Raw genomic sequence first — 22,427 nt, 5'->3', positions numbered from 1 at the left:
TAACCATTTCTGGGGGGCCCAAAAAGTACTGGGACCACCAGGCCCATGGACAGGTCGGCCGGGCAGGGCCTAGTGTCTGAGCAGTGAGGGGTGCAGCCACGCCTCTCTGGGTGGGGGTCCCCCCAGCACCCCTACCCCTGGTGTCCACCCGCTCCATCAGCTCGGAGCGGTGCTGGGGGATTCCGGGGGCAGAGGATCTCGCTCCGCCCCTCGCTAACCCGGCCCCTCCGCCCCACGCAGGTCAGCGGTCGCTGGGGGGCTCGGCGCCCGTGGCCATCCCAGGCTGTCTGCCCCGCTCCCCGTCCCTGCAGTCCTCGTCGTCCCTGTCCGCCTCCCCACTCGGCTCCTTCTCCCAGTCCCTGTCGGGGCCGCTCGTCTCCTCAGCCATGACGCCCCCCCAGCAGCCTCAAGCCCTCAAGTCGGAGCCCCGAGCGCTGGGCCCCCCAGCCCCGTCCTACAACTCCTTCGGTGAGCGGGGCTCTTGGGGCTCCAGGTGCGGGAGGCGGCCACAGCGTGGCCCATCCCATCCCCGTGTCTGCTGCTCGGCGCAAGGTGCCCTGGGGTTTGCACCTGAACCTCTATGGGGGTGTCATTGTGCCTGGGACCCCGAGCCGCTCTCGTGACACCACCACGGCAAGACCTGTCTCACCTGCCGGCTGCGGGGGTGTGATATCGCCAGAGACCAAGCGCAGAACCAGACAGATTTGCAAAAACAGGAAACTTGATTTAAATTTCTTTACTTGAGAAATGTTATGCGATCTGTTTTGTTTTAAAAGAGTTGATATTTTAAAGTATCTGTTTTAATTTCTAATGAAACATGGATGTCAATGGATGTCACCCATGCAAACAAAAACCCTTTGGGGTCCTCCAGATTCTAAGTGCGTAAAGGGTTCTGGGACAAGAGTCTGAGCACTGCTGCCTCCAGGATGCAGCCACAGAAACGGATTTGTTTCCTTTTCTGGTGGAGAGATTGGGGTCCCCAGAGCTTGCTGGGAGATGCTTGTGAGGTCCCAGCACAAAAGCAGGCTGACATCCGGCTCCTCCACACTCAGGCTTGAATGGCGTCCCCGGCAGCATCTGGGACTTTGTCTCTGGCAGCTTCTCTCCCAGCCCGTCCCCCATCCTGAATGCTGGCCCCACAGCCCCTTCAGGCGCGAGTCCAAACAGTGCCGAGCTGGCCCGGGTCAGGCGGCAGCTGGAGGAGGCCAAGAGGAAGATCCGGCAGTGGGAGGAGTCCTGGCAACAGGTGAAGCAGGTGAGCCTGGGGAGGGGCCGCCACGCAGGTGAGACAGGCGTGTGTGGCGGCTGCCGGCCCCGTCACTGCAGCCCCTGGGTTTCAGGCCTGTGACGCGTGGCAGCGGGAGGCCAAGGAGGCCAAGGAGCGGGCTCTCGCAGCCGACAGCGCCCGGCAGCTGGCGCTGCAGAAGAAGGAGGAGGTGGAGGCCCAGTTCCGACGGCTGCAGGAGGAGCTGGAGGGCCGGGGCTTGGCCTCCATGCTCCCCGGGCTGCGCGGCTGTGGTGACATCGGCGCTATCCCCCTGCCGAAGCTGCATTCGCTGCAGAGTCAGCTGCGCCTCGATTTGGAAGCAGTGGATGGGGTGAGTCCGGGTCTCGTTTTCAAGGCACTGGAGGGGGTGCATGGAGGTGGTGGGGAGCCGGCCGAGCAGCTTCCGTCCACTCCCACCTTCGCCTCCTCTTGGAGGCCATGCCCTCGTGGACAGGGGCCACGTCGCCTCACGCAGCTGGAGGTCTGGTGTTGTTTGGGGCACCTCCCTGGGTCACCCTCCAGGGTCCCTGGTCACCCCCTTGCCTGGTGTAGCGTGAAAGCTGCTGCCCTCAGCTTAGTGGGAAAATCCTTCCACACCCGGGCATTTTGTTAGAACCTGGGGCATTGGGAAGGCTCCACAGCTCTGCCTCTCAAACACTGTCCCCTCCCCGGCTCATGGCCCAGGCCGTTGGGATGCACACCTCTCATCCATCTCCAAGGCGCCATCATCCAGGTTTTGGCTGCTGTCGGCCGGAGGCTGGGTCCCAAGTCGGGGTCCATCCTGACCTGGCCCCTCTGTGTGGCCGCCTGCCTGGCTACCCTTCCCACACCACGTGGTGGCTCTGGCCCCGGGAGCCCGTCCCCACCCAAGGGTCTTGTGGTGAAGCCTCTCCCACCCCATCTTTTCATTCCTGGGTGGCCCCCAGCAGGGGAGTCCACCCCACCCTGACCCTGGGCCTGCCCTGGGTGGGGGCGGGGTACCCCCTGACTGCGTCTCCCCCGCAGGTGATCTTCCAGCTGCGAGCGAAGCAGTGCGGGGTGTGCGGGGAGCGGGCCCACAGCACTGTCCTGCGGCCCTGCCAGCATCGTGTGCTCTGCGAGCCGTGCGCAGCCAGCGCACCCGAGTGCCCCTACTGCGCGGGCCAGCCCCTGCCCTGGTGACGGCCGCCTTGTCGCCCGCCTCCTGGTGCCACCGACGTCGGGACCCCAGCCCCAAACAGACCACCCACGGTCTCGTACTCTCCTCACAGACCCTGAAGGCCGTGTGGGGGGCTCAGCGGGCAGGGTGACTCTGCGGGGTTTGTGGTCCTGACGCCACTGTGACCGGATCCTGGGAGTTCACATCCCGAGAAGCACTTTGTAGACGGAAGAGTTTAGGCAGACGTTCCGAGTTGCTCTAAGCTGCTTTGAGGTTCATGTTTTTAATATGCGATAATATGAAGCTTTATACGTGTACTGTGAACAGAGTACTTCCTATCGGTCTATTGTTAATCCCTAGTACAGTAAACACATTAGGTTTCATATCTGAAATTAGTACTTACGAAGTGAGCATTTATCTAGTAGTGAGAAATGCCTAGGATTTTTACAGTTTCCAAATTAAGTGCAAACTAATAGTATTTATAGCAGAGTGATTATTGAGAGACACATATACATGTAGATGTTTTTAATTTTATGAAGGGAACTCATTTCCTGAACACGTGCACATTAACTGGAGCGTCAGTGACAGCGCCCCGCGCCTGCGGCCTCCCGCTCAAGTGCCTGCGCCTAGGAAAGCCAAGGAGCTGCGTGCTGTCCTTTCTCCCCTGGACTTGGTCAGCACGGTGACAGTGAGCAGGGCAGTGGGGTGGGGGACCCGACGGGGCGGGCGTCATACTGACTGTGCAGAGCCATGTGGTGCTCCCCCTTTCCAGAGCTTGCTGGCGGGCGTCCTGGCTGGAGCCTCTCTCCACCCATGTGGGAGACCCTAGCCAGCCTCCAGGGCGACACTGCACTGGATCTGTTTGTGCAGGTGTTATGTTCGAGGGACCATGGGGTTGGGGAGGACCCGGCCGCCGTGCGGGGGCAGGGTGGCAGAAAGGCTGCTGGGAACGGGTCAGATTTTAGTGCCGGCTTCAGTCTTTTCTGTCTGCATTGGGTCACTTTCCCTAGGAATCTGAGAGGAAGTAAAACCTGTCTGTAGTTGACCCAGACTTTGCTCGTGGCAGATCCAGATTGGCTTGAGAATCTTCCCAGAGTCTGCTGCCAGGTGCGGAGCAGGGGCTGGGCCCTGGCCCGGAAGGGACAGGATGCCCCCTGCTTGGGGCTGTGCCAAAGACTTTATATAGCATTTTTTAAGTGCAAGGTGACTAGTTAAAAATTTTTATCAGTGACCAAATTAGAATGTATTTACTATAGTGAGAAGTTTAAGACTTTTTTTTTTTAACATAAGACAAACTGATAGGAAAGCTGTCATTTTTTAAGGTGGGTCCATGGCATCGTGCAGCTCGCCCGCTGCTAGAGGTAACTATATGACTTGGTTGTAATGAATCTACTTTGTTTCTAATTATACTGATAATGATTTAGTAGCTCTTAGAAATTACGTATATTTTGTGCTACTGTTATCACTGTTGAAAATTCTTTATTTTATTAATATTTATGCACTTGTTTCCCATTTCAGGCCTTTGGTCTTTTGGGGGGAAAATAGGACATTTGTTATTGACATCTAGCCTAGATATTTTCAAATTATAAGCAAGAACAATTAAGCTTTAGGTGTATTTATAAGCTATTCCGGTCAGTTCTTTCTGTGGGGTTCGGGGTGGGGGTTGGAGGCGCCCCCTCCCAGGCACTCGCTGGCTCTGAGGACAGGTGTGCGGTGGGAAGACCAAAGAACCACCCAGAGTGGAGCTCCCGGGGCTACCTCGGGGCCCTCCCACCCCTGCTGCCTGTCTGCAGTGGCCCTGGTTTTCTGAGGGGCCACCCATGCTGGGCTCAGCCAGGCTCGGTGTCTCAGGGTGTCACCGCCCCGCAGTCAGGTGATGAAGGGGGGCGCTGGGTGTAGCAGCTGAAGCTGCGTGGTGCTCGGCGAGGCCGTTCTTGTTGCCGAATCTGTCAGCTCCTGAGTGTTCAGTATTAGCGGTGATGTTACATTGTCACACCATTTGTGTAACTGTGGTCAGCAGAAGACCACGACTCAGTGCTTCATGTGGATTAATTTATGGAAGCCACAATCTGTATGTCTGTTTTGAGTATTTAGAGGAGAATGTTATTGGAATGGAATTTTCTTAACCCAGGAGGTAGTATTTATAATGCATAATCATTTACTTGTAGTGAATTGAAGTTAACACTTGTTCAAATTTTTTTACACTATAGCATTTATGCAATGGTTTACAGAATTCATGGAATTATTTTTATCAGTAGGGAAATTAATTAAAACGTTGAATCTTTATTTTGTCTGCATCTTTGCACACAACCCCGAGAGCCTGCTGGCACAGAAGGAACAGGAAGGTGTCCTCTGGCTGTGACCTGTCACCCTGCTCCTCCTGCCCCAGATCACAGGGTGTTCCCACGCAGTCCAGGGTCGCCTCGTAGCAGCTCTGCTGTCTTGTCCGTGGGTGTCCTGGGACCCAAGTGCTCAGAGCTGGAAGTTTCTGCCAAAACACCAGGCGGCAGGAGGTCAGGACCTAACCTACAGGGCGGCAGGTCCCAAGGTGGGCTCAGCCCCAACCCCTGGGCACAACTGACCTGCAGGCTTCACGTAGGGGAGGCCGTGCCGGGTCAGTATGCTTTTAAGTCTTTTCATCTCCTTTGACAGGGCTTTATGAGCCTAGAAAAGGAGTTGAAATGGAGTAGTCAGGCCCTTGGTGGGAGGCCGGTCCCAGGCCTGGGAGCGCTATCTGTACCTCGTTACAGCTCTCCAGCGTCTGAAACACCAGGCCCTTGGCACCTCCTTCCTGCTGCACCGATTCACTTTGTTTTGGGGTCTTTAAATAACCAGCATCCTCAAAAATCGCCCTGAGTGACTTCTCGTAGCCCTGCAGGTGGAGGACGAGGAGGGAGCACTGCTGCAGTTGCACTGCTCCCTGCCCAGGCGGCGCCCGCCCTGTCGCTCACCTGGGATGTGATCAGCTCATCCGCCAGGTCCTGCTCCACCCGATCCCACCTCTGCTGCAGGGCCGAGGGCAGGGCCGGGTACACTGAGAATCCAACAGAAACCAGACTAAGCAGAGCCCCTCTGCCCCCCACGTCCCCCAGTGCCCCCTGCCGGCCCCGGCGCCCACCTAACAAGGAGTGGGGGTGGCAGACGAGGGGCGTCTCGAACGTCAGTGCGTAGACACAGGTGCTTGGCTCAGACACATGGGCCAACCGGTTGGTTTTGCCACAGGTGAGCTCCACCTGGTGGGAAACCTTGGTGAGCGGGTGGGGGGAGCAGGCCCCAATCCCACCCTCCCGCCCAGCCCACCTTGCTCTGCCGGCTCCGGGAGTGGCAGGAGTCACCGTCCCTCATCCACATGCCCCTGAAGGTGTTGTTGGCGATTTCCCACTCGTGCCAGATGCTGGGGAGGAGCAGAGTGGGTGAGGCTGGGTGGGGTGGACGATGGACAGGTGGAGCCGCAGCCACCCCCAGCGCCGCTCACCCGAGGATCCCGCTGTAGGCGTTCCAGCGGAAGGTCTGCTCGTGCTGCGTCACGTTATGGAACGGGCAGAGCTCGTACTTGTACCTGGGGGCACAGCGCTGTCAGGGGGCGTCCCAGGCCCTGGCCACGCCTGCCCCTGCCCTCACTCACGTGGACTCCACCAGGCTGAAGCACTTGCCAGAAAGTCTGGAGAGATGCACGGGCCCTGGAAGGGGAGAGCACGGCCCGCTGAGCGTGGTGCAAAGAGCAGGCGTGCAGAAACCCACAGAACCAGGGCCATTTAGGAAAAGATTCAGTAGTTTAAACTTTAAAACTGGAGCAAAAGAGTTGGAGCAACAACAGCAAAGTACCAGACTAGGAAGCTCCAAGCTCATATCCCTGTGAAGACAGCAAGTGAACCACTACAAACCAGCTGAGCTAACCCAGTTCTGCAAATGAGGGCTACAGCAACCAAGTGAGCACCACGCAGCAAAGCCACCACCCCAGCGTGGTTGTGAGGAGCAGGCTGACCTCATCTGCAACTGCCGGGAGGACTGGTCTCTGTTTTGCCCAACTCAGATCACCAGGAAGGAAAGGGAGCTGCTCACGAGGGCTGCAGCAGGGCAAGGGGTTATGACTGGACACACACAACAGGCCATCCAGGACCTGAGAAGGAGCTGGGGTGAGACTCTTGGAGAACCAAAGACAACCAGGAGCAGCCTGCACACAGCTGCCCCTAGACTCCGAACACACCCAGCCTGGTGGTGAAGGCTGCCCCAGCATGGGGCCAGGCTGCAAAGGAACTGCAGCCTCTTCAAAGGAAAACCCAACGGAACCACCTGGGAGAAGCCCAGACACTGGACTGATAGAAGACTTCAGTTAAACAAATGTCTGAAATATGCTTAAGGACCTGGAGGGAAACACAAAGAACTAAAGTCTATCAGGCAAATGACATGTAGGCAGAGAGACGAACAGTATTGAAAGGAACCAAAAAACTCTGGAGCTGAAAAATACAACTGAAATAAATCCACAAAAGGGGTTAACAGATTTTGAGCAGAGAAAAGAACCAGTGAAGAGATGGCAGGACACACAGTGGGAGTCCCTGAAGGAAGAGAGGGGCAGAGAGAGTATCTGAGGAAATGACTCTCCCAACTTGACAAAACACATGAATCTACACATCCAAGCAGCTCACTGAACTCCAAGTACAATAAACTCAGAGAGACCCACACCAAGACACAGAAGAAAACTGTCAAAAACCAAGTCCAAAGCAGCAAGGAGTGACTCAGCACATCAAGGGATCCTTAATAAGATTACCCGCCCATTTCTCTGCCACACTTCAGAGGCCAGAAAGCTGTGGGATGGCAGAAAAAACTGTCAACTGAGGAGTCTACATCCAGGAAACTATTCTCCAAAAATGAGGGCAAAATCAAGACACTCCCAGATAAACAAAAGCTGAGGGATTTCGTTACCACGAGGCCTGCCCTGGAGAGGCAAATACACTGGCAAACCCAAAGCAGTATGTGATTCTGATCTGCAAACTACAGGGTTTAAAAAGATGCATAAAAATAATTACAAATCTACATTTAAAGAGGTAATTTCTGAAATCAATAACAAAGTTGGGGGGAGGGACAGAGCTGTACAGGAGAAGTCTTTGAATTTATACCAATTTCAATCATGTACAAATTAGACTTAACAGCTTTATGATCGTATGTAATCCCCTGGCAACCATAGAGGAAATAGCTACACAGACTAATACACAAAAGTAAAAAGGACGTCAAAACATGTCACTTAGAAGTAAGTCAACAAAAAGGAATGGAGGGAATGAGACAAAAAAACTATAAGACAAATTTTGCTGTTTTGTTTCCTCTAAATCCTTCCTTATCAATGACTACTTTAAATGTAAACAGATTAAACTCTCCCATTCAAAAGGCACAGATTGGCCAAATGGGTAAAAAAAATGTGATCCAACTATATATACTGTTTGTAAGAGACGCATTTAAGATCAAAGACACAAGCAGGCTGAAAGTGAAAGGATGGAAAAAGATACGCAAATAATGAGAGAAAGCAGGGATGGCCACACTAATATCAGACAAAATAGACTATCAGGGACTTCCCTTGCTGGTCCAGTGGTTAGGAATCCGCCTTCCAATGCAGGGGATTCACGTTCGATCCCTGGTCAGGGAACTAAGATCCCACATGCCTCAGGGCAACTAAGCCTGCGTGCCACAACTACTGAGCCTGCGCACCACAACTAGATAGCCCACATGCCACAACTAAAGAGAGGCCTGCGCTGCAACGAAGAGCCCACTCGCTGCAACAGAAGATCCCACATGCCAAAATGAAGATCCCTGCCGCAACTGTGGCCTGACAGACCCGATACAGCCAAAAAAAAAAAAAAAAGACTATCAGTCAAACACTAATTAAAGGAGATAAAGGAAGACATTATTCATTGATAAAAAAGGTCCATTCACCAAGATTATAACAATTACAAACATATGGGCACCAAACACCAGAGCTCGAAAACAAAGCAAGCATTGACAACTGAAGGGAGAAACAGGCAGTTCCACAATCCTTGGACATTCAACACCCCAGTTCTAGGGACACAGAGGACCTGAACACACTAAAACCACCAGACCTAATCGACATATACAGAATATCCCACCCAACAACAGCAGAAATTACATTTTTTAAGTGTACGTGGAACATTCTCCAGGACACACCATATGTTAGGCCACTTAACAAACTTAAGAAGACTGAAATCATAGTTTCTTTTCTGAACACAATGGAAACTAGAAATCAATAGCAAAAGCAATGTGGGAAATCCACAAACATGGAAATTAACACAATCTTAAAGAACCAAAGGCTCAAAGAATTCACAAGGGAAACTTGTTTTTCTTTCAAAATATTTTCTAAATACAAGGTACCAAAAATTATCAGATACAGTGAAAGCAATGCTAAGAGGGAAATTAACGGCTGTAAACATATTCAAAACAAGATCTCAAATCAATAACCTAACTTTTACACTTTAAGAAACTAGAAAAAAAAAAGCTAGCAAGCTGGACTTCCCTGGTTGTCCAGTGGTTAAGACTCCACACTTCCAATGCAGGGGGTGTGGGTCCAGTCCCTGGTTGGGGAACTAAGATCCCACATCCTGCATGGCACAGCAAAAAACAAACAAACAAACTAGCAAGCAAAAGGAAGAAAATAAAGATTAGAGCAGAGATAAATAAAACAAAAATCAGTAAAACCAGAAGTTGGTTCTTTGAAAAGATCAACAAAATGGACAAACCTTTAAACTAGATTTACTGTAACAAAAAAGAAGATGGGCTTCCCTGGTGGGGCAGTGGTTAAAAATCCGCCTCCCAATGCAAGAGATACGGGTTCGAGCCCTGGTCTGGGAAGATGGAATCTTCCAGATTCCATCTGCGGAGCACCTAAGCCCGTGCGCCACAACTATTGAGCCTATGCTCTAGAGCCCATGAGCCACAACTACTGAAGCAAGCCTGTGCACCTAGAGCCCATGCTCTGCGACAAGAGAAGCCACTGCAATGAGAAGCCCACACACCACAACGAAGAGTAGCCCCACTTGCCGCAACTAGAGAAAGCCCGTGTGCAGCAACAAAGACCCAACACGGCCCAAAATAATTAATTTAAAAAAAAGATTCAAATTACTAAAATCATAAACAAAAGGAGGGGACATTACTACCAATTTTACAGAAATAAAAAGGATTACAAGAAAATACTATGAAAATTGAAGAAGGGGGACACCTCCTGACTCAATTCTATGAGGCCAGCATTCCCCTGATATCAAGGCCAAAAAGATACCTGACAAGAAGGGAAAACTACAGACGTCAACATCCCTTGTGAACATCAGTGCAAAAATCCTGAACAAAATACTGGCAAACTGAAATCAGCAGCACATTAAAAGGATTCTACAGTGTGAAAAAGTGGAGTTTGTTCCTGGAATGTAAGGATGGTTCAAAATTTAAAAAAAAAATTTTTTTTAATGTAATACACCCCATTAACAGAATAAGGGGGGGGGAATTATCATGTAAATTGTTGCAGAAAAAAGCACCTATCAAAATTCAACACTCTTTCATGATGAAAACACTCAACAAAGGAGGATTAGGAGGAAACTTCCTCAATGCAATAAAGGCCATATATGCAAAACCCACAGCGAATATCTTACTGAATGGTGAAAGACTGAAAAAGCTTTCCTCCCAAAAGCAGGAACAACACAAGGAAGCTCTCAGCACTATTCACTATTCGACACTGTACTGGAGGTTCTAGCCAGAGCAATTAGGCAAAAAAAAAGGAAAGGCATCCTAATTAGGAAGGAAGAAATAAAATTACAATGCGGTGTTTGCAGGTGACATGATCATATATATAGAAAACCCTAAAGAGTCCACAGAAATATATTAGAGCTACTAAATTCAGCAAAGTTGTAGGATACAGAAGTGACACTAAAAACCAGTTGTGTTTCTATACAACAACCCAACAGACAACCCAAAAAGGAAATTCAATGAAACAATTCCAGGGATTTCCCTGGTGGTCCCGTGGTTAAGACTCTGCGCTCCTAAGGCAGGGGGCCTGGGTTCGATCCCTGATCAGGGAACTAAATCCCACATGCCACAATGAAGATCCCACACGCAGCAACAAAGCTGGATTCCCAAAGGACCCCAAATAGTCAAAACTATATTGAAATAGAAAAGTTGAAGGACTCACAATTACTGATTTCAAAGCTTACTTCAAGGGGAATTCCCTGGTGGTCTAGTGGTTAGGACTTGGTGCTCCCACTGCCAGGAACCCAGGTTTGATCCCTGGTTGAGGAACTAAGATCCCACAAGACACGCAACACCGTCAAACCAAAAAAAACCAAGAAAACCCCACAAAGCTTACTTCAGTGCTACAGTAATTAAACCAGTGCAGCATCAGTATAAAGACAGACATGTAGACCAACGAAACAGAACAGAGAGCCCAGAAACAAACCCTTGAATATATGCTCAAAGGATCTGTCAGGTGCTGAGACCATTCAGTGGGGGAAAGGACAGACTTTTCAACAAATGGAGTCGGGAAGCTGGATGTTCATATGCACAGGAATGAAAGTGGACCCTTACCTCACACCATGTACAGAAATTAACTTAAAACGGATCTGAGACTGAAACTACAAAACATAAAGGGGAAATCTTTGACATTGGCTTTGTGCTTTGGAAATGATTTCTTGGATACATCATCAAAGGCAAAGGCACCAAAAGGAAAACTAGATAAATGGGACTTAAGAATTTAAAACTTTGCAAGGAAGTGTTGAAATACAGAAAGTGAGAAAGTATTTGCAAATCACATTTCTAACAAGGGTAATAGCCAAAACATATAAAGAACTCCTATTAACAACAACAGCAATGCCCCAAACAACCCAATTAAAAAATGCACCAAGGATTACTAGACATTTTCCTGAAGAAGTGAAAAATAAGTAAATACAAATAAAATCCACAATGAGATATCACCTCACATCCATTAGGATGGCTACTATCCAACAACAACAATAACACAGAAAAGAATAAATGTTGGTTAGGATGTGGAGAAATTGAAACCTTTGTGCACTGCTGGCGGGAATGTAAAACAGTGCAGCGCTGTTGAAAACAGTTTGGTGGTTCCTCATAAAGCTTAAACGTAGATTTATATGATACAGCAAATCGACTCCTGGGTATGTGAACTGAAAGCAGGAACTCAGATGCTGCACAGCCATGTTCAGATCAGCATTATTCACAGTAACCAAAAAGTAAAAACAACCCAAGTGTACACTGATAGATGAATAAGCAGAATGTAGTATATATGTGCAATGGAATATTATTCAGCCTTAAAAAGGAAGGAAATCCTGCCACATAAATGAACCTTCAAGATATTGTGCTAAGTGAAACACGCCAGTCACAAAAGGACAAGAATTATATGATTCCACTTACATGAGGTACTTAGTTCATTTGAGCTGCTATAACAAAATACCACTGGGTAATTTTACAACTACAGAAATTTATTTTTCACAGTTCTGTGGGGGTTTGAAGCCCAAGATAAGGGCACCAGCACAGTCGAGTTCTAGTTCACAGAGGGTGCCTTCTCACTGTGTCTTCACATGGTAGAAGGGACTAGGGATCTCTGGAGCCTCTTTCTATTATAAGGGCATCAATCCCATCATTGAGGGCTCCACCCTCATGACTTAAGCACCTTCCAAAGACCTCAACTCCTAACACCATCATCTTTTTCAGTTACGATTTCAACCTGTGTACACACAGTGACCACAGCAGGGATCTAGAGTCATTAAATTCATAGAGACAGAAAGTAGAATGTCGGGGGCCAGAGGCTGGGAGGGGGGGGAGTTGTTTAATGGGGACAGAGGTTCAGTTTGGGAAGATGAAAAAGTTCTGGGGATGACAGAGGTGATGTTTGCCCAACAATATGGATGTGCTTAATGCCTCTTAACTGAACATCTAATAATGGTTAAAATGGTAATTTTTTATGTATATTTTACCACAGTAAAAAGAGGGTAATTCATATTTTCTTATACTAGCAAAAAGAAACACCAGAAGACTAAACATAAAATAACAACAAACAGAATCAAGGCAGTATGGGACTTACCTGGTGGTACAGTAGTTAAGAATCCACCTGCCAATGCAGGGGCCACAGGTTCGATCCCTGGTCTGGGAAGATCCCACATGCCTCGGAGCAACTAAGCCCACGCATCACAACTACTGAGCCTGCATGCCTAGAGCCCATGCTCCGCAACAAGAGAAGCCACTGCCATGAGAAGCCTGCGCACCGCAACAAAGAGTAGCCCCCGCTCGCTGCAACTAGAGAACGCCCACGTGCAGCAACGAAGACCCAACGCAGCCAGGTAAATAAATACATACATACATACAAAGAATCAAGGCAGTATGGCACTGGCATAAATACAGGGAGTCCAGAAATAAAGCCACACATATACAGTCAATTAATTTACAACAAAGGAGCCAAGGATATACAATGAGGAAAGAATAATCTCTTCAATAAACGGTGCTGGTTAAACTGGACCACTATCTTACACCATACACAAAAATTTAAGTTGAATGTAAGACCAGAAACTATGAAACTCCTAGAAGAAAACATAGGTGATAAGCTCTTTGACATCGGTCTCAGTGATGATTTTCAAAATCTGACTCCATAAACAAAAGCAAAAATAAACAAATGGGACAATATCTTACTACAAAGGTCTGCACAGCCAAGGAAACCATCAACAAAATGAAAGGCAACCTACTGAATGGGATAAAACATCTAGCAAATCATATACATAAGGGGCTAATATCCAAAATGTATAAAGAACTCACACAGTAGCAAAAAAACAAACAATCCAATTAAAAAATGGGCAGAGCGTCTGAACAGACATTTTCCCAAAGAAGACAAAGAAATGACCAACAGGCACATGAAAAGATGCTCAACGTCATTAATCATCAGGGAAATGCAAATCAAAACCACAATGAGATATCACCTCACACCTGTCGGAACAGCCACTATAAAAAAGACAAGTGTTGGCGAGGATGTGGAGAAAAGGAAAACTTGCACACTGTTGGTAGGAATGGAAATTGGTGTGGCCACTATGGAAAACAGGATGGAGGTTCCCACCAAAATTAAATATAGAACTACCATATAATCCAGCAATTCCACTTCTGGGTATTTATCCAAAGAAAACAAAATCACTAACTCGGAAAGATATCTCCACCCCCCCTGTTCACAGCAGCATTATTTACAATAGTCAAGATATGGAAACTACCTAAGTGTCCACTGATGGATAAAGAAAGTGGAGTACACATATACAACAGAGTATTATTCAGCCATAAAACAAGAAATTGCCATCTGCAACATGGATGGACTTTTAGGGCATTATCCTAAGTGAAATATGTCAGAGAAAGACAAATACGTTATGATCTCACTTATGTGGAAAACAAAACACCAAGCTTATGGATACAAAGAACAGATCAGTGTTTGCCAGAAGCAGGGGATTGGGGGGGACACAAAGTGAGTGAAAATGGTCAAAAGATATAAACTTCCAGTAATAAATAAGTCCTGAGGATATAACGTACAGCACAGTGACTACAGTTAATAATATTGAATTGCGTATCTGAAAGTTGCTAAGAAAGTAAATCTTTTTTTTAATTGAAGTATAGTCGATTTACAATGTTGTGCTCAATTTCTGCTGTACAGCAAAGTGATTCACTTACACATATATATACATTCTTTTCCATTATGCTTTATCATAGGATATTGAATATAGTTCTCCGTGCTACACAGTAGGACCTTGTTGTTTATACATTCTATATATAAAAGCTTACATCTGCTAACCCCGAACTCCCACTCCATTTCTCCCCCAACACCCCCCCCCCTTAGCAACCACAACTCTGTTCTCTATGTCTGAGTCTGTTTCTGTTGTGTAGATATGTTCATGTGTGTCATATTTAGATTCCACATATAAGTGATATCATATGGTATTTGTCTTTCCCTTTCTGGCTTAACTTCACTTAGTATGATAATCTCTAGTTGCATCCACGTTGCTACAAATGGCATTATTTCGTTCTTTTTTTTATAGCTGAGTAGTATTCCATTGTATATATGTACCACATCTTAAGAAAGTAAATCTTAAACGTCCTATCCAAAGAAGACATACAGATGGCCAAGAAGCACATGAAAAGCTGCTCAACATCACTAATTATTAGAGAAATGCAAATCAAAACTACAATGAGGTATCACCTCACACCAGTCAGAATGGGCATCATCAGAAAATCTACAAATGCTGGAGAGGGTGTGGAGAAAAGGGAACCCTCTTGCACCACTGGTGGGAATGTAAACTGATACAGCCACTATGGAGAACAGTATGGAGGTTTCTTAAAAAACTAAAAATAGAATTACCATATGACCCAGCAATCTTACTACTGGGCATATACCCAGAGAAAACCATAATTCAAAAAGGCACATGCACCCCAATGTCCACTGCAGCACTGTTTACAATAGCCAGGTCATGGAAGCAACCTAAATGTCCATCGACAGACGAATGGATAAAGAAGATGTGGTGCATACATACAATGGAACATTACTCAGCCATAAAAAGGAATGAAATTGGGTCATTTGTAGAGACGTGGATGGACCTAGAGGCAATCATACATAGGGTGAAATAAGTCAAAAAAACAAATATCATATATTAACGCATATATGTGGAATCTAGAAAAATGGTTACAGATTAACTGGTTTGCAAGGCAAAAATAGAGACACACAGCTTCCCTGGTGGCGCAGTGGATAGGAATCTGCCTGCCAGTGCAGGGGACACAGGTTCGATCCCTGGTCCGGGAGGATCCCACATGCCACAGAGCAACTAGGCCCGTGCACCATGACTGCTGAGCCTGCGCTCTGGAGCCCGTGAGCCACAGCTACTGAAGCCTGCACGTCTAGAGCTATGCAACAGGAGAGGCCACCGCAATGAGGGGCCCATGCATCACAACGAGGAGCGGCCCCTGCTCGCCGCAGCTGGAGAGGGCCCACACACAGCAACGAAGACCCAACACAGCCGAAAATAAATAAATTAAAAAAAAAAAAGAGAGACACAGATGTAGAGAACATATGGACACCAAGGGGGGAAAGCGGGGGTGGGGTGTGGGCAGTGGTGGTGGGATGAAGTGGGAGATTGGGATTGACATGTATACACTAATATGTATAAAATAAGTAATAAAAACCTGCTGCATAAAAAAAATTTTTTTTTAATCTTAAACGTCTTCATCACAAGAAGAAAAAAAGGTTTTGGTAACTGTGTGGTGTCAGAGAATAACTAGACTTATTCCCATCATTTTGCAAAATATACAAATAGTGAATCATTATGTTGTATACCTGAAACTAATATGTCAATTATACCTTAAAACAAACAAACAAACAAAACAGCAAATGGCCCTGGACAGGGAGCACAAGGCAGGAAGGAGAGCTCAGGGTGTATCTGTCCTAAGGTTTACATGTGAACCACGTAGGCATGCTGATGTGCTCAAAGGTAAAATAAAAGGAGGACATTAAAGCCCCTACAGCTGAAATCAAAGCAAATGAACCGAACTATACACAGTTAGTAACGTCACTTCACTGGAAGAAGAATCACTCTCAGTGACTTAAGAACAAGTACTGTTAATGACTTAACAGCAGTAACGCCATATTAGTTTTCAGGCCATTATATATGTGCTGTAGAATAGAGCAAATGACCATGTGACGATACCAGGTATCAGAAGCCACAGCCACTAACATGGGACAAAGTCTCCTACAGATCCCACTGTAGAGAATGTCTTAAGGCCTGAGGCTGTGGAGGGGACTGAGGGGCCGGGGGTGGGGCGGCTTGGAAGAAGAAGGCACTGATGCCTGTGTGGGTTCCCGCCTGGGGCAGGCAATGGCATAACCCGCCCCAGTCTCTGGCCATAGGATCTGGGACAGAGGGAGCCTACCCAGCAGCTGGAAGGCGTGGGGTGGTATCAAAAAGGACAGCGGGGGTGGAAGGAGGGAAGCCTGCCCAGCTCTCTGGCTGAGCCCTGCATGCATGAACCACCAAGCAGGGAGGTCGGTCCTGGGTGAGCTCTGCCCAGCCAGCTGCCTCAGCACACCACATTCTCCCAAGGGAGAACCGGGCCAAGGGTGTATCCAAAAGTATCAGACATAAAAGCAGGCAAATGCGACCCACCCCCAACAGAACAGGCAAACACGGGAGACTGACCCCAACAAACACAGATGATATTGGAAGTAGAAGAGGATTTTAAAGCAGCTACTGCAACTATGTTCCAGAGTGTAAAGTAAAACATGGTAATAAAGAGATAGGGAATCTCAGCAGATAAATAGAAATTAGAAAAAGAACAGAAACTCTAGAAATTAAAAAAGTCAGAAATAATTAGCAATTTAAATCCAGCAATATATAAAACATATGTATTCACTGTGCCCAAGTGGAGCTTACTCCAAGAACACAGTGTTGGCTCAACATTCAAAAACCAATGCTACCCACTACGTAAACAGCCTAAATGAGAAAACCCATCATCCTCTTGATAGGTTTAAAAAAAGCATTTGACAGAACCCAACACCCATTCATGGTAAAAACTCAGCGACCAGGAACAGCAGGGAAGGTCCTCCACCTGAGAAAGGGCTACAAATGCCCCTCTGCAGACCCTGAACTGAAGGTGGGAGACCGAGGCCAGGTCGGGGGGACGCCTCTCCCCACTGCTCTCCCGAAATTGGAGGCCCAGCCAGGGTGAAGGCACACAACTGCACTCCAGCTAATAGATGAAGAAACGTTAAACACCACAGGAATGCAATGAACAAAATCCAGAATGTGGGAAACAAGAGACCCAGTTTCCTCAATAAATAGCAAGAAAATGGAAGGCATCTATAGATTCAAGGAAACTGAAGCACACGTGTCAAGCACACACAACACACAGACCTTCCATACTGACTCAGACAAACCAACCACCTATTAAAAATTATGAGACTGGGGCTTGCCCGGTGGCGCAGTGGTTGAGAATCTGCCTGCCAATGCAGGGGACATGGGTTCAATCCCTGGTCCGGGAAGATCCCACATGCCGCAGAGCAACTAAGCTCGTGTGCCACAACTACTAAGCCTGTGCTCTACAGCCCGTGAGCCACAAATACTGAGCCTGCATGCCGCAACTACTGAAGCCCGCACGCCTAGAGCCCGTGCTCCACAACGAGAAAAGCCACTGCAATGAGAAGCCCGCGCACCGCAAAGAAGAGTAGCCCCCCGCTCGCTGCAACTAGAAAAAGCCCGCGCACAGCAATGAAGACCCAACACAGCCAAAAATAAATAAATAAAATAAATAAATTTATATTAAAAAATTATGAGACAGTATTAGCAACATACGGAAGCACAGAGGGGATTTTTGTTGCTTGATACTGTGGCTATGCCCTTGAAGAGACACATACCAAAATATTTACAAATGAAATAAGTTGTGGGAAATTTGTTTCAAAGTAACTGCAGTGGCAGGGTGAGGGTTGGGGCTGGGTGAGGGTGCCTGGTGCCTCACATACCCTTTCTCCACTTATGCATGTGCTTGAAATTGTAACACACTATTTTTTTTAAGTTAAGGAAAAAACAAAAGTAAAAATATGTATGGCAAGCACTAAAACTGAACATAAGCAGAAACGTTATGGATCCAACTGCAAGTCAAATTGATGACAGAGAAAACAATGACCTGGTGAAGGTTGGACCACAGTGCCCTGCTGTCCATCTTTGGCTGGATACACTCCAAAATAAACTGCAAGAAAACCTCACTCACTCGTTTCATGGTTAGTAGTAATATTGCTATTTTAAATCTGAAAATATTTTATGTAAATTATAGGAAAAAGCCAGTAAATATATTTATGTGACTAAAGAACCCAGCTTTTTAGTGTTAGGGAGTAGAAAATAAAGGGGAGGGCTTCCCTGGTGGTGCAGTGGTTAAGAATCCGCCTGCCAATGCAGGGGACATGGGTTCAAGCCGTGTTCTGGGAAGATCCCACATGCCACCGAGCAACTAAGCCCGTGAGCCACAACTATTGAGCCCGCATGCCACAGCTACTGAAGCCCACGTGCCTAGAGCCCATGCTCCGCAACAAGAGAAGCCACCGCAATGAGAAGCCTGTGCACCGCAACGAAGAGTAGCTCACCACAACTAGAGAAAGCCCACGCACAGCAATGAAGACCCAATGCAGCCAAAATAAATAATTTAAAAAAGTAAAAAAAAAGAAAGGGGAAAATAAAAACCCTGTAATACTGCATTTCAATTTGAAACTTAAAATCACATAGGTTTCATCTATTCTTCCAGCACAAATACATCTATGTGTGTGTATGTGTGTGCATGCTTTTTACCTTGAAATAATCATAAACTTATAACCGCAGTACATCACCAAAACTAGGAAATTGGCGTTGGCACAATACAACTAACTAGACTACAAACCATACTCGGATTTCAGTTTTTGTATGTGTTCAGCAATAAGAAAAAGCTACTGATACATGCAACAACACAGATGAATCCCAAAAACATGATGCTGAGGAAGACTCCAGACGTGGAAGTGTATGCTGACTTGCTCAGCTGAAATCCAAGCACGGATGACACTATTCTAAAGCAATAGAAGCCAGAGAGTGATGGGGTGGGGTATTTAAAAGGGACACATAGGAATCTTCTGGGTGATGGAAATGTTCTCAGTTTTGTTTGAGGGTGGTGATTACATGCATGTGCTCAATTTACAAACTTTATCAAACTGAACATGTCAATTTTACCTCAATAAAAATAGGGTTTGAGGGACTTCCCTGGTGGTGCAGTGGTTAAGAATCCGCCTGTCAATGCAGGGGACACAGGTTCAATCCCTGGTCCAGGAAGATGCCACATGTCGCAGAGCAACTAAGCCCGTGCGCCATAACTACCGAGCCTGCGCCTTCACTCTAGAGCCCACGAGCCACAACTACTGAAGCCCGTGCACCTAGAGCCCGTGCTCCGCAACAAGAGAAGCCACCGCAGTGAGAAGCCCACACACTGCAACAAAGAGTAGCCCCCGCTCACCACAACTAGAGAAAGCCCACGCAGAGCAACGAAGACCCATCGCAGCCAAAAATAAATAAAATTTAAAAAAATAAAAAAATAGGGTTTGAATCTGAGCCAGAAAGTGATGGGTGGGAGGATTTAAAAGGGACACGTAGGAATCTTCTGGGTGGTGGAAATGTTCTCAGTCTTGTTTGGGGGTGGTGATTACATTCATGTGCTCAATTTACAAACTTTATCAAACTGAACATGTCAATTATACCTCAATAAAAATAGGGTTTAAATCTGAGCCAATAATGATGTTCAAAAAGGAGAGAGAAAGAAAGGTGGAGGGGAAAGGAACACGCCTCTTTACCAGAGACCACCAGCCAACAATAAATGCAGAAGGCATGAGAGAAGCAGAGTTCTGCACTCCTCTACCCCATCAGACTGAAGCAGGAGGCCACCGGGGGGAACATGTCCACTCAGCACCAAAAGAGTACTCACGGACGGCACACTGAGGGCAGAGAAACCTGCCTCCCACCGCTAGACCCTGGCAGCACTCAGCCGCAGTCGACTGCAGCCCTCTGACATGATGCCTACCTACAAAGTATTTGTGCCCAAACTGCTTAACCTGACTGTAATCAAGCTTCCAGGCCATTTACAGAATATACTGGGGAAAGCAGAACAAGCTAATGACCTCACAAACCAGACAGATCTGGTCAAACATCCTGTAAGACAACTGGCCCGGCACATAACCCCTTGACTGATTCCCATGTGGGGTGGGTCTTGGGACAGCTGTAGAAGGCATTCCTGAGACAACAGGGAAATGTGGATGTGAATTGGTTATATTATAGAATTTCTGCTAACTTGGGGAGTGGGAGATCCATACTGTGAATATTTAGGAATAAAACGTCATGATGTCTGTAGTGACTTTCAAATGGTTCATAAAAATGAAAGTTCACTTTTTTCAAAGTGAAAACGAGAAGAAGATAAAGCAAGCATGGCAAAATGTCAACTTTTGTACTGAGGTGGAGAGTATGCTGCTGTGCACAGCCACATTCCTCCATTTTTCTATTCAATATTTTCACAGTAAAAAGCTGGAATCGATTTGTTTAGTGTGAAAGCTCACAGCTGTACCCTCTATCTCTGATCTCACCGTACCCCTGCGGCCAATGCCTCTGGCCCTGGCATCAAGGCCTTTATTTGGCCACTCCTTTTGCTAGACCACTCTTCCCCAGATATTCACATCCCTTACTCCTGTTCCCCTTCAACTTTTGAACAAAATTTCACTTCTCAGTCTTTTCCTGAACCCATTTAAAATGGCAGTCCCCAAAACAACCCCCCCAAACACTCACTCTTCAATGCTTTCCATACCTACAGAGTGTTTTTCACCATCAAGCATTCCACATTTTACCTACTTTTTTGTTTATGGCCTATCTACCCGCCCCCACTTAAACTGTCAACTCCATGAGCACACTGTATGTTTTTTTCATTTCTACATCCCCAGCACAGACACACCCTGACATGTGGTAGTATTCAAGAAAAAAAGATCTTGGGACTTCCCTTGTGGTGCAGTGGTTAAGAATCTGCCTGCCGATGCAGGGGACACGGGTTCGAGCCCTTGTCCAGGAAGACCCCACATGCCGTGGAGCAACTAAGCCTGTGTGCCACAACTACTGAGCCTGCGTGCCACAACTAACTGAAGCCCGCGCTCCTAGAGCCTGTGCTCCGCAACAAGAGAAGCCACTGCAATGAGAAGCCTAAACACCGCAACTAAGAGTAGACCCCAATTGCCACAACTAGAGAAAGTCCGCACACAGCAACGAAGACCCAACACAGCCAAAAAAAATTCTTGGATTTTTGTTTGTTATATTAAATCTCATTTAACAACCCAGCAGTTCCACTTCTTAGATCCTGTCTCAGGAAACCACTCACAGAAGGGTAGAAGAAGGCAGTCCCTGGAGGGATGTTCTCCTCAGCAATGTTTCTAGTGACCAAAAACCATAAACAACACTTTGCTGGACAACAAAAGAATGCAGAGCCATCCTATGGAATACCAAACACCAAGTGAAAACAGTGAAGACCCACATCCACCGTGAAGAAACACCGTGAGCAACAACAGCAAATGAGCACACCTGTATAGTAGTACTGCTCAAAAAAGGGCAAACATCACAAAAATAATTTACACAAACACACACACACAAAACTACACGTTTTTTCTTGTAAAAGCATAAAAAACGTTGGGAAAAACAAACACCGAACTGTAACAAAAATCAACTCTAGCGAAAAAAATTAAGGACTATATCCGGGATAACTACTCAACTTGGTACAATCACAGTCTGGAATGTTACCGCGCACTTAAAAATAATTTTAGAATTATTGACAAACGACAACATGACCCTCCAGGCCCTAACTTTCAGGGCCCCTCATCCGTGGTCTCCCTTCCTCCCTGGAGCAGGCTCCCGGGAGCTGACGCGGACCACCGGTCGGGAAGCCAGGCCAGCTCCCTGCTCCCTCCCAGGCCCCCAGCACGCCCGCAGCCAGGGCCCCGAACTCACCAGACACGGGAGAAGGATCCCTCCTGGGCTGGAGGCGACTGGTCTGGGGCAGGAACGGGTTGTTGAGCCTGAGAGAAGCGACACAGTCAGGGGGAACCGGGCACGGACCGCCGCGGGAACCCCCCGCTGCCGCTCCCCGCGACGCCGCTCACCCGAACGTGTTGGGCTCCTCCACCACCTTCATCTTGGCGGCACCTGCGGGCGCGGGCCCTACGGGGAACACGCAGTGAGGAGGCGGGCGTGCGGCAGGGGTGAGGGGACGGGGAGGAGGGGGCTCCGGGACGCAGGGGTCTGGGCATGGGTGGAGGGGCGCGGGCGTCGGCAGCCCGGACACTAACCGCGCGCTGCGAGCCCCAGCAGCAGCACGAAACGCGCCAACCTTGCCACCATCTCGCGCCGCCGCCGCTGCCGCGCGTGGTCACGTGAGCGCACTTGTCACATGAACGCCGGAACCGGATGT

The 22,427-nt window shown here is 47.7% G+C and overlaps 2 protein-coding genes across 7 annotated transcripts in view; one reads left to right on the top strand and one right to left on the bottom strand.

Moving 5' to 3' along the window:
* The window catches only part of UNKL (unk like zinc finger), a 44,346-nt gene extending 39,655 nt beyond the window's left edge, over positions 1-4,691 (top strand). For 3 of the 6 annotated variants that reach the window (XM_032607147.1, XM_032607153.1, XM_032607151.1), the window contains 3 exons: positions 241-468; positions 1,053-1,255; positions 1,341-2,266. In XM_032607147.1, the coding sequence (XP_032463038.1) occupies positions 241-468; positions 1,053-1,255; positions 1,341-1,880 (971 nt within the window). In that variant the 3' untranslated portion in view covers positions 1,881-2,266. The other 3 variants (XM_032607150.1, XM_032607149.1, XM_032607148.1) reach the window with 2 other exon arrangements.
* On the bottom strand, positions 4,578-22,418 carry GNPTG (N-acetylglucosamine-1-phosphate transferase subunit gamma). Its single transcript, XM_032607155.1, has 11 exons — positions 22,306-22,418; positions 22,120-22,177; positions 21,968-22,035; positions 6,031-6,085; positions 5,881-5,964; positions 5,706-5,799; positions 5,524-5,638; positions 5,357-5,439; positions 5,146-5,277; positions 4,988-5,069; positions 4,578-4,893 (listed from the first exon to the last, which is right to left on the bottom strand). The coding sequence occupies exons 1-11, from the start codon at positions 22,355-22,357 to the stop codon at positions 4,796-4,798; spliced, it is 921 nt and encodes a 306-aa protein (XP_032463046.1). The 5' UTR covers positions 22,358-22,418; the 3' UTR covers positions 4,578-4,795.
* Between the last annotated feature and the right edge of the window lie 9 nt (positions 22,419-22,427).

The sequence above is a fragment of the Phocoena sinus genome, chromosome 15, assembly GCF_008692025.1.
Source record: "Phocoena sinus isolate mPhoSin1 chromosome 15, mPhoSin1.pri, whole genome shotgun sequence".
NCBI classification, from domain to species: domain Eukaryota; kingdom Metazoa; phylum Chordata; class Mammalia; order Artiodactyla; family Phocoenidae; genus Phocoena; species Phocoena sinus.
This window is presented reverse-complemented; position numbering and strand designations above follow the sequence as displayed.

Bases quoted from the DNA above. Each gene is read 5' to 3' on its own strand.
- GNPTG (XM_032607155.1), bottom strand. From the start codon at position 22,357: ATGGTGGCAAGGTTGGCGCGTTTCGTGCTGCTGCTGGGGCTCGCAGCG. The intron at 5,278-5,356 runs GTGAGCGACAGG...CTCCACCTGCAG, and splicing joins ATGAGCTGATCACATCCCAG to GGCTACGAGAAGTCACTCAG. The intron at 5,070-5,145 runs GTACAGATAGCG...CTCCTTTTCTAG, and splicing joins CGCTGGAGAGCTGTAACGAG to GCTCATAAAGCCCTGTCAAA.